At 37.6% G+C, this 11,502-nt stretch overlaps 1 protein-coding gene across 2 annotated transcripts; it reads left to right on the top strand.

The window, feature by feature from the left end:
• Window positions 1-517: 517 nt before the first annotated feature.
• Window positions 518-9,958, top strand: LOC131358294 (cytochrome P450 4V2). 2 transcript variants are annotated; one of them, XM_058397954.1, is made up of 11 exons: window positions 518-809; window positions 931-1,043; window positions 1,222-1,307; window positions 1,923-2,113; window positions 2,268-2,337; window positions 3,220-3,346; window positions 4,292-4,462; window positions 4,545-4,647; window positions 5,117-5,251; window positions 6,806-6,985; window positions 7,608-9,951. In XM_058397954.1, the coding sequence occupies exons 1-11, from the start codon at window positions 617-619 to the stop codon at window positions 7,769-7,771; spliced, it is 1,533 nt and encodes a 510-aa protein (XP_058253937.1). In that variant the 5' UTR covers window positions 518-616; the 3' UTR covers window positions 7,772-9,951. The 2 variants fall into 2 exon arrangements, with proteins under 2 accessions (XP_058253937.1, XP_058253938.1); XM_058397955.1 differs by having other exon boundaries at window positions 640-809; window positions 945-1,043; window positions 7,608-9,958.
• Window positions 9,959-11,502: the final 1,544 nt, after the last annotated feature.

Below are 11,502 nucleotides of genomic sequence, written 5' to 3'. Positions count from 1 at the left end.
TGTGTTAAATGCCAAGTCAATGTATACATGAAAATGACTGTATGATATGTAGAGCAATAAATCTATTTTTACTGTAGCTGTGGAACAGTTTATTGTATGTTGTTTTATTCAGAGATACTTAGTTAAATAAACCCCTGGAACAAAGTGAAGAAATCACTATAGATCACAGATAGATAGACAGATAGACAGATAGATAGATAGATAGATAGATAGATAGATAGATAGATAGATAGATAGATAGATAGATAGATAGATAGATAGATAGATAGATAGATAGATAGATAGATAGATAGTACTTTTTTCACTGGTTAGCCATAAAATAAAATCTAGACTGTTTCTAGCAGAATGGCAGTAACTTCAATATTTACCATTCATAAGCAAACATACAGTAGAAGCAGTGTACTCCATATTCCTGTATTTTTATTCCTATCAGTTTCTGGCCTGCCATAGCAGGTCTTCTCCTGTCAATGATTTAGCTGGAGGCCATAAAAAAACCCCCAGCATGACCCGATAAGCTTTTGTTTTGTTTGTGAATCAGAGAAGGTCTGAAGTTCATGTGAGAGGGATCCATCCACCTTTTCTGAACATTCACTGATGCCATTTTCATTACTGCAAAATGGAAATTCTGTTCGGATTATACACTCTGGGGAGCATAACCTTCATCATCCTGCTTATTCTTCTGATGTATACGTTACATTCTCCAATTAAAAGCTACATACATAAATGGAGGGAGATGAAGCCAATTCCTGGAATGGAAGGCGCTTTCCCATTCATTGGGAATGCTTTGCAGTTCAAAGCCAATACAGGAGGTAAGCATGTCGTAACCGTGTTTTTATTTTGTTATGTTTCCTTACAGAACAGAGTTTTATTGTTGTATGCAATACAAAGAAGTGGTGCATCGCATTTTTTATATTTGTATGCTATTTAAAGATTTTTTCAACCAGATTATTGAGGGGACTAATGAAAACAGACACAGGCCTCTCGTGAAGGTCTGGGTGGGACCCATCCCCTTCCTGGTTTTATTTCATGCAGAGACAATTGAGGTGTGTATAATTACAGCAATAGTTACAATACCTGCTCTTCTGGCAACAAAATATGATGACTCATGTTTATTGGGTCACTCTATGTGATGCTGGGAAAGTGCCAGTGTTGGAGCATTTGGCAAGAACATTGTTGTCTTGTTTACATGAGGTTGCTTTTTTTGTTTATTTTTTCATCTAGGCTGTCCTCAGCAATTCCAAGCATCTAGATAAATCTTATCCTTATAGATTTCTGCACCCTTGGCTTGGCACGGGCTTACTCACCAGGTACAGATACAAAAGCACCTGTTCACTTTGAATTGCATGCATTTATTCATGGCTGACATTACCATCATGGTTTTACCTCAGTTAATTTACATTTCAGTTTGTCTCTGATCCAGAGATACTAATGCTGACACTGTTGCTAGTTTGTACACATGCTATGGCCATCTATGACGTTACAAAAGACTAGAGTCTAATGCAGGGTTTTAAACCTATAAATACCCAAGGTTTTACAAAGTATTTCAAAACATAACCATTACAAAGTAAGTGCAGAGAAAAGACTTTATAAAGAAAAAGAGGGGTGGAGCCGGTCAAATTGGAGAGAAACTTATTCCACCGGAGAGAAACCAGACCACATACTGAACTCCAGTAGTAAGGCTGGGAGGTGAAACTGAACCTGGGTCTATCCTCTATAGTGATCTTTACTTTGAGACCAAAATCTCTTGGAAAGGGTCTGATATGCTATAAGTAGTGTGAAGTGGTATTAGATGTTTTATTAATCTTGTACAACTTGCTATCCTTGTATAGTCACAACTAAAACGCAACAGCCATTATCAACAACCATTAAAAATGATCCAAATATTGATGAGAATTTTATGATTTGCTCACCACATGTTACAGCACAGGAGACAAGTGGCGCAATCGACGCAAAATGCTGACCCCAACATTTCACTTCTCTATCCTCACTGACTTCCTCGAGGTGATGAATGAACAGAGTGAAATTTTGATCCAGAAGATGCTGAAACATGTAGACGGAGAACCATTTAACTGCTTCAGCTACATTACGCTTTGTGCCTTGGATATTATATGCGGTTGGTGTATATATATATACTTTTTTTTGTTTACTGTCTGTCATTCTAATACCTTTGAATCACCAGTCATTTTGTTGACATTAAACTCTTAACTGCTAATTACAGATAAGAGTAAATTTAATATTGTATGTGTATATTTTTCCACATAAAACAGAAACAGCAATGGGCAAAAGAATCTATGCACAGAGTAATGCTGACTCAGAATATGTCCAGACTGTGTATAAGTAAGTATTCACATAATTATATTCATTAATACGTACCATCTACTATATAGGTGTATTTTGTAGAAATAAAATTATTTACTGATTATTGACTAATTATAATACTGACATTGTAGTGTGTAGAAATGGTATGACTGTATTAAGCACTGGAGTGATTATATCTGTTCAGTGGTCCCTGTCTTTTGAATGTATGGAGTAAAGGCGAGGCTGCAGTTTTTAGATATAGTGGTAGCAATGTTTTTTTGTTTTTTTTGGGGGGGGGGGGTGTCACCTGTACTGTAGGTGTAACTCTACAATATGTAGAATTTTAGGATCTCCCATACATCCAATTTAGAGAAAATTATTTAGCTTTTGGTTCAGGCTAAACCCTGTCACAAACAAGGGTCAGTGGACATTTTTTTAAGAAAACAAATAAGTTACAGACACAATACAAATGTTGACGTGACTGAATAAGCAAAAGTAGATTCTGTCTTTGAGGAAACATACTCATAACAATCAAGCTAAAGAATGATGCGGCTATGTAAGCGAAAGATGTTTAATGAAAATGACAAGGCAGACAAGGGCTAATACAAAATCATAATAAAAACTAGACAAATAGTGATCATCAGAAAGACAAGATTAAGCAGTATTTAAAATCTTGTATTTTTCATGAATGAAAGTAAAGAGTTTATACTTGGAATTGCACAAGCAAGACTGCTTAAGTATGCATGTGAGAAAGGAGAGAGAGAGAGAGAGAGAGAATTCCAAGATATTTCAGGAAGTGTGTGAATGGCAGATTAGTACATGATTAGTGAATTATGCTGGAGAAAAATGCATACCGTTCAGTGGGGGTATATATTTACACTCCATAAAATTTAATCAAAACTTTACTTAAACTTCCTGCAGGATGAGTGACATCATCACCCGGAGACAGAGAGCACCATGGTGGTGGCCTGACTGGATTTATAATATTTTTGGAGAGGGTAAAGAGCATGCAAAAAGACTCAAGCTTTTACACTCCTTCACTGTGGGTGTAAGTGACTTTCTCATGTTATGATTTACTGTGATAAAATCATTTCTGAGATATACATCTGTGTATCACGATATATGGTTATCACCTAGACATTCTGTTTTCTTGTTACTGGTTAGATGAAGCCCTGCACTTGCATCAAATTGTCTGCTAGTCATCGCAAACAATACAACTCCACCCCACATTTTTTAGACATTTTGCTCGTAATACTGTCTGTTTTCCAACTGCTTTTCAATAGGTGGAAACATCAGAAACTTGTGTCAGTGTGTTCTTGTATCACTCTCAGCTCCTGATCTGTTCTGCAGACTGATACAAGTTTCTAACATTTCCACCTATTGGAAAAACAATTGAAAAACAAACATATAAAATGAGTGATGACTAAAAACATGTGGGATGGACTTTTACTGTAGGGTTTCACTAACAGAGAAGATGATGCAAGTGCAGGGATTTGTCTTTTAACCAGTGACAAGAAAACAGTATGGCCAGGTGATCATTGTATATACAACAGATACAAACAGATATATATCTGACAAAACCAATAAGGCAGTATTGTAGAATAAAGCATGTTTAAGATCTAAACAGACTACACATGGAGAAAAGCCCATGCATTGTTTTTTTTTTAATTGTTTTTTTTACTTTGCTCTGCTGCCACATGACTGGCTGAATTAGTGTAGGGGGAACACCAGTTCCAACACACTCACGTTACAAATAATGCAATTATATATTATTATAATATAATTATTATAATATTTTCAAATAATATATTTGAGCAATCTATTCATACAACATATCTCAAATACATGATAAAGATACATGATAAAATAAGATCACACCAATTTCTTGGAGTCAAAGCAGCAAAGCTTTAGAAACCTTTTAAATATAGCTGAGAGACTTTGACCCAAAATCTCGGTCTGTTTTCGAGTCTTTTGTGTCGTTTGTGTTTTGAAGGTGATCAAAGAGAGAACAGAGCATGTGAGTGAAGGATCTGACAGTGAGTCTGACCATGGCCTGAGAAAGAGAAGGGCCTTCTTGGACATGCTGTTGAAAACAAGAGATGATGCTGGTGCTGCGATGAGCCATGAGGACATTCAGGAGGAAGTGGACACCTTCATGTTTGAGGTGTGAGCAAAACACTCTACACTAAACCTTAGAAGTGGACAAGCTTGTGCCTGATACCAACCATTTCTGGTACCTTCAATAGGGGCATGACACCACTGCAGCTTCCATGAACTGGGCTTTACATCTGATAGGCTCTCATCCAGAGGTCCAGAAGAAAGTACAGGCTGAGCTACAGGAGGTGTTTGGTAACACTGCTTAAACATTTATCTTCTATTCCATTAGTAGCTATAAAAACAATGTTCATAGACCTTATCACAGAAGAACCATCACAGGTTGATGGAAAGTGTGTGGTAACTATCATAAATGTTTATTAGTAGTAGTAATAGTAGTAGTAGTAATAATTGAACAGATCATTATTAGAAATAAAAAAATATATATTTATGGCAGTGACATGCAAACTCACTTCACATGCTGATGGAAAGAATTCAAATAAGAGAAGAAATGTTTAAAAATTTAAGATGGAATATTAAGAATGTTAACACATTTTGCCTTGTTATACTTGCTAATCCAAATAAGGTGAATATAAGCACTGTGACCTTTTTCAGCTTTTGCAGCTTATACCCTAACCCTAAGATTTTACTTTACAAGATACTGATTTGTAAACTTGCCTCTCTCTCTCTCTCTCTCTCTCTCTCTCTCTGCACTGTCGGACAGGTTCATCACAGCGTCACGTGGGAGTGGAGGACCTAAAAAGACTGCGGTACCTGGAGTGTGTCATCAAGGAAAGTCTGCGAATCTTCCCTGCAGTGCCACTGTTTGCACGCAGCATCTGCGAGGACTGTCACATCAGTAAGCTACACTATATTGCCAAAAGTATTCGCTCACCCATCCAAATAATCAGAATCAGGTGTTCCAATCACTTCCATGGCCACAGGTGTATAAAATCAAGCACCTAGGCATGCAGACTGTTTTTACAAACATTTGTGAAAGACTGGGTCGCTCTCAGGAGCTCAGTGAATTCCAGCGTGGAACTGTGATAGGATGCCACCTGTGCAACAAATCCAGTCGTGAAATTTCCTCGCTCCTAAATATTCCACAGTCAACTGTCAGCAGTATTATAAGAACGTGGAAATGTTTGGGAACGACAGCAACTCAGCCACGAAGTGGTAGGCCACGTAAACTGACGGAGCGGGGTCAGCGGATGCTGAGGCGCATAGTGCGAAGAGGTCGCCAACTTTCTGCAGAGTCAATCGCTACTGGCCTTCAGATTAGCTCAAGAACAGTGCGCAGAGAGCTTCATGGAATGGGTTTCCATGGCCGAACAGCTGCATCCAAGCCATACATCACCAAGTGCAATGCAAAGCGTTGGATGCAGTGATGTAAAGCACGCCGCCACTGGACTCTAGAGCAGTGGAGATGCGTTCTCTGGAGTGACGAATCGCGCTTCTCCATCTGGCAGTCTGATGGACGAGTCTGGGTTTGGCGGTTGCCAGAACGGTACTTGTCTGACTGCATTGTGCCAAGTGTAAAGTTTGGTGGAGGGGGGATTATGGTGTGGGGTTGTTTTTCAGGAGCTGGGCTTGGCCCCTTAGTTCCAGTGAAAGGAACTCTGAATGCTTCAGCATACCAAGACATTTTGGACAATTCCATGCTCCCAACTTTGTGGGAACAGTTTGGAGCTGGCCCCTTCCTCTTCCAACATGACTGTGCACCAGTGCACAAAGCAAGGTCCATAAAGACATGGATGACAGAGTCTGGTGTGGATGAACTTGCCTGGCCTGCACAGAGTCCTGACCTCAACCCGATAGAACACCTTTGGGATGAATTAGAGCGGAGACTGAGAGCCAGGCCTTCTCGTCCAACATCAGTGTGTGACCTCACAAATGCGCTTCTGGAAGAATGGTCAAAAATTCCCATAAACACACTCCTAAACCTTGTGGACAGCCTCCCCAGAAGAGTTGAAGCTGTTATAGCTGCAAAGGGTGGACCAACGTCATATTGAACCCTATGGATTAGGAATGGGATGTCACTTAAGTTCATATGCGAGTCAAGGCAGGTGAGCGAATACTTTTGGCAATATAGTGTATATTGCATTATCATCATATCATTTGGTGCCCTGAAAATGTGGATCATTTGAATCACTGCCACAGCAGCAGATGTTCTCTCTTCCTGAGTCAGATTGTAAGCCACTCCAACCTTTTTATCTACCTGAGGGAAAACATTCAGCTGCTTCAGCTACATCACACTCTGTGTGAAGCTAAATAGAAGTACAGTTAATGAGCATGGTTTTTAAAAATCGTATAAACATTTTGTGTTTTTTGACATTTAGGAATTATTCACTGTCACATAGTGCTGACTTGTTTTAATCACAGATTGATGTATGGTTCTACTATTTTTCTGTAGATGGTTTCAAAGTTCCAGAAGGTGTAAATGCTGTGATCATCCCATATGCTCTCCATCGCGATCCTCGTTTCTTTCCGGAGCCTGAGGAGTTCAGACCTGAGCGCTTCCTTCCAGAGAACAGCACAGGAAGACACCCATACGCATACATCCCATTCTCTGCCGGTGCTCGGAACTGCATTGGTAAGAGATTAGACATGTGCTGAAGCATAATCCAATCACATTAAAAACGCGTGTGACCCTCAGATTTGTCAACCACTTCCACAACTCTTAATGAAGAACTGAAAAACTTCAGGGTGCTAAATTTCTGGGTCAGGGTTATTTTGTTTTATCGGGCAGGTCACATCCTATTAGCAAGACCACTTGTTATGATATTGTGTCCCAGCACCATTACACTGCAATTCATGGACGTGCGTTCTACAACCCACCCAGAATCAATCACACATTTAGCATGGCCGGCTCAAACCGAGGAGCTGCTAACTTCCCTCCTGCATTAATCTCCAGAGACCACTGACCTGTCTTCTACTGTTGACTGAGACAGAGTGTCTCTCATCAAGTGGTGCTGGCAGTTTCAGCCCACTGGCCACTCAAAAGCATCACTGCATGTGCAAGAGAGACAGAGAAAGAGGGAGATAAGAGAGAAAGAGAGAGATGTGATATCCCATCAGAGATGAATCATTGGCCCTATGTCTGTTGCCTTCGGGCACTGAACTGGATCAGAATACAAAGATTACAGTGGTATATTATGTGAAGTAGAAATATAGCACATGACACATTTCTCCTGTGTGTGTGTGTGTGTGTCCAGGCCAGCGCTTTGCTATGATGGAAGAGAAGGTGGTTCTTGCCACCGTGTTGCGTCACTTTGATGTGAAGGCATGTCAGAGTCGGGAAGAGCTGAGACCCCTGGGGGAGCTCATACTCCGTCCGGAGAAGGGCATCTGGATCCAACTAGACAAGAGGACCAACTAAACCCGAGCCTTGTCTTGTATGAAACTTGGTTGGTTCTTCGGGAATGAGGTACAGAGATTTTGCCTGTTGTTTGTCTGCATAAACAAAATGTATGTCATAGGAAATCTTTTGTACTTCTGTAGACTTGGGGTCACTTCTTTGTGTACTTCACTGCATCCAGTAGAAATTTACAGTTTCCATGCTCTCAGTATCCTACAGTGAGAAGTGTGTACTCTTTTCTATGGCACACTGTATATCCATGAGTTAACACAGACAATTCTTTAAAAAAAAAAAAGTATTGAATGTATCAGATGAATATAACAATTAATAATACTAAATGATACTATTAAAGATTGTAAACATTTGTTCAATATCATTGTTATTATCTAAATGAAGAATTTGGGGGACATCTGTTATACTGTAGCAAAACTTTCACTGACAGTGTGTGAAGGAGTGGGCCATTTTCGTGGCATATACTTAGTTTTGAACATTGGCGGGGTTGACGTGCATGGGTATGCTTCCCAATTTTTTTTAATAAAATAAAATAAATAAATAAATTTGAAAAATAATCACCTTTGTTATATCTGCAGTGTCATTACATCATATCTCTCTAGGTATCTGTCCAACTATCTATCTATTTATCTTTGTCCAAACATAGCCATTAAAGATTTTCACTTGGGCCAGTACCAGTGGAAAAATCCAGGATGGAAACAGGAAGTAAAAAGAATGAATAGGGGGATGAGTTGCCTAGCAGTGATTTGAGGAGGTTCACACTGGATGCATTGATTATATTGAAGTTTCACATTACCTCAGAACATTTAGAAGAACAAGAATTTCCTTCATGGGATCTATAAAGTATCTATCTATCCATCCATCCATCCATCCATCCATCCATCCATCCATCCATCCAAATAATAACATAAAAAAGGCACTGGGTCATCTGTGAACAAAAGACAGCATGATGTCCAGTGTGAACCTTTTTGTTATTAATAACAATGGGAACTACTAAAATAAAAGTTTATAAAATAAAAATGACACTAGGCACTATAACATTTTTAACACTATATAAGTTTTTCACTAACTTGTTATATGGATAGTCTATATAGTATATATATGGTAATATATATGGAGTATCATTAGCTAGATTACACCAGTCAAACAGCCATAATCATGCACTGTGTTGTGCAACGAAGAGGGACATTTAGTATTTTATCTGATTTATTTATTACCTCACAATTGATTCCAAACACCAATAATGTTATTTAAACGTAAGTGATTTCTACTTATGTTTCTGTTGATCATGGTATAAATATAAGGTTGTAATTGTTAGGTGTGATTATTGGGGGGAGGTCGGCACAAGCCCCAACCCCACTCCCACAGGAAAGTATGCCCCTAGTCATTTTTATTATTACTATTAATTTAAAAAAAAAAGTCATATTTTAATTTAATGTTTTAAAATAGCCACAAGACAAGTTAGTTCGTCTTCTTTTTATTTATTTTGAAGTTAATACGACAAGACAATCCAAAATATATATATAAGTGCAGAGTCGTCCTTAAGACTCTCCTGTCTTAGGCATTGCTTACTGAGCATTCCAAAAGTGCTGACTCCTGAAACTGCTTCCATAAACGTTTTATAAACACCTCACTGCAGAAAACACCATATCAGCAATTATATGTATTTCTTTTTAAAATAAAAGCACAAAATCTATTTATCCTTAGTCTTAGATTGTTTATACCATTCAAGTGCCTGTGAATTAGCTGTTACTAAGTAATTAATATAGACCAAGCACATTAATGTAAATCTGTGATTTCTCTTCCAGACATCGATCCTATAGTGCAGAATAAACTGTCAATTTAGTATTTTATTCGGAGATACCTGTTTATTAGCTCAGTGTGCTGGCAAATCACTGTATTGTCACTGTTATAACTTCTGGGAATGATTTCCAGCAGAGTTTCAATACTAAACAAACTGCTAACTTCTAAATTCCTCTCCTCCTTAGATCAGCTGTGTATGAGCCAAACAATCTAGCAATTGGCATTGGCATTATTGGTCCAGTTGCAAGATTGGCTTTCTGTAGATAAAAATAAACGTCTGGCAGGAGCAAATCTTGACTAAATAGATTGTGGGTATTACCTTCTATTCTGATATTCATCTTTTGCTTTTCCTATAGCAGAGTTTCCAGTATTAGTTCCATTTTTTCCATGTGGATTTCATTCTAAAATAATTCACTGTGTATTTTAATATCTTTTTGTGAAGGTCAGCTGTAATATATATATATATATATATATATATATATATATATATATATATATATATATATATTGAATATACCACAGATTTTAAAAAATAAAGCAAATTCAACATGAATATTCTTGCTGTTGTTACTCTTCAATATGTCCTTAAGCATGAGTCTATAAATGGATTAAATTGATAGAAGGTAACAGGACAATAAAAGCTCAGCTCAAAAGTCACAGAATTCACTGTGTATTCATTAGAGTAGGTCAGCACAAGGAACTTGCATACAATTGTCAATTAACAAGTTTCAATGCCTAGAGATAAACACAATTAACAAAAAACATGCTTTAAGCTATTATTATTATTATTATTATTATTATTACAAGATTGGTATAGTGTGTGTAAGAGGTTCGAACAGATTTTTTTCCCTCTCAACAAAGTCAAATATCAAATACTACAGAACTTCAGTTAAGTTTCATATCATAAGACAAAAATACTGTAGCTGGAGCTCAGGATGCTGAGGGAAAGCAGGCATGGTAGCTCCTCCACACAGAGGCAGTGTTGCGCCTCGTCACCTCCCTGATCAGGTTAATGATATGAGGGCAGGTCAGCAAGATAAACCTGAACTCACTACTCAAAAGATGAATAAAGTTTTCTGTACCTGATATGTAAAAGTTACACTATGGATAATTAAAAAAAAAAACAACAACAACAGTAGAATAGCTAAACAAAATAAAATTAAAAAACTGGTAAATAAAAACTGATTAAATTGGCTTAAGGTGATATTTACCACCCCTGCTATAAAAATATTGAGAAGAGGTAATATAATTTCAAACTGCCTGAAGTTCTTTATTTGAGTTTTCTTATTTTTTCTCATAAAGTTTGCTAAAGCTCAAGATTATTGATCATACAATATGTACTAAAATAATTTCAATAAGTCAAAAATGAAATGTGGCTGTATCTAATAAAAAGACAACAATCCAAAATGCAAGGCAAAATAAAGTGAAAAAGATCTTTTTTTCCGTGACCGTGTTGGTCTTTCATCTTCCTCTCAAAATCCATTAATACAGGGAGAATTTTTAGCCTATTTTAATTCAAGCATGCACTCACCTTATCAAGACACAGACACAGGGATAAGATCTCATTATTTATATTGCCCCATACAAATATAAAATACCCACATATACCAACGCAAATCAACCTGCATACATTCATTGTGAAATTCATGTACAATATATATACTTATTTATTTACAAGATGCAGAGATGTGTCTTTTAAACGGTTGTTTGCTTGTGACATAACCTCTCTTTACAACTGTGATGAGCAGAAAAGCATCTCAGAACATATTGAACCTTGAGGTTCATGGGCCACATCAGATTCCTCTCCTGTCAGCAGGAATCTGAGGCTACAGTCGGCCCAGGTTTCTTGGACAAAACTGGATAAAGACAGTGTTTGACCATAAGTATGACTATTCTTCTCTGTCCTTTTTCATCAACAACAAGGCATTTCTGCCTGT

This window comes from Hemibagrus wyckioides, linkage group LG08 (assembly GCF_019097595.1).
Source record: "Hemibagrus wyckioides isolate EC202008001 linkage group LG08, SWU_Hwy_1.0, whole genome shotgun sequence".
NCBI classification, from domain to species: domain Eukaryota; kingdom Metazoa; phylum Chordata; class Actinopteri; order Siluriformes; family Bagridae; genus Hemibagrus; species Hemibagrus wyckioides.
The sequence above is the reverse complement of the archived record's forward strand: the minus strand, read 5'-3'. Positions and strand labels throughout refer to the sequence as shown.

Excerpts from the sequence above, each read along its gene's own strand:
- LOC131358294 (XM_058397954.1), top strand. The coding sequence starts at position 617 with ATGGAAATTCTGTTCGGATTATACACTCTGGGGAGCATAACCTTCATC. Across the intron at positions 2,338-3,219 it reads TATGTCCAGACTGTGTATAA|GATGAGTGACATCATCACCC; the intron begins GTAAGTATTCAC and ends AACTTCCTGCAG. Across the intron at positions 3,347-4,291 it reads TACACTCCTTCACTGTGGGT|GTGATCAAAGAGAGAACAGA; the intron begins GTAAGTGACTTT and ends TGTGTTTTGAAG.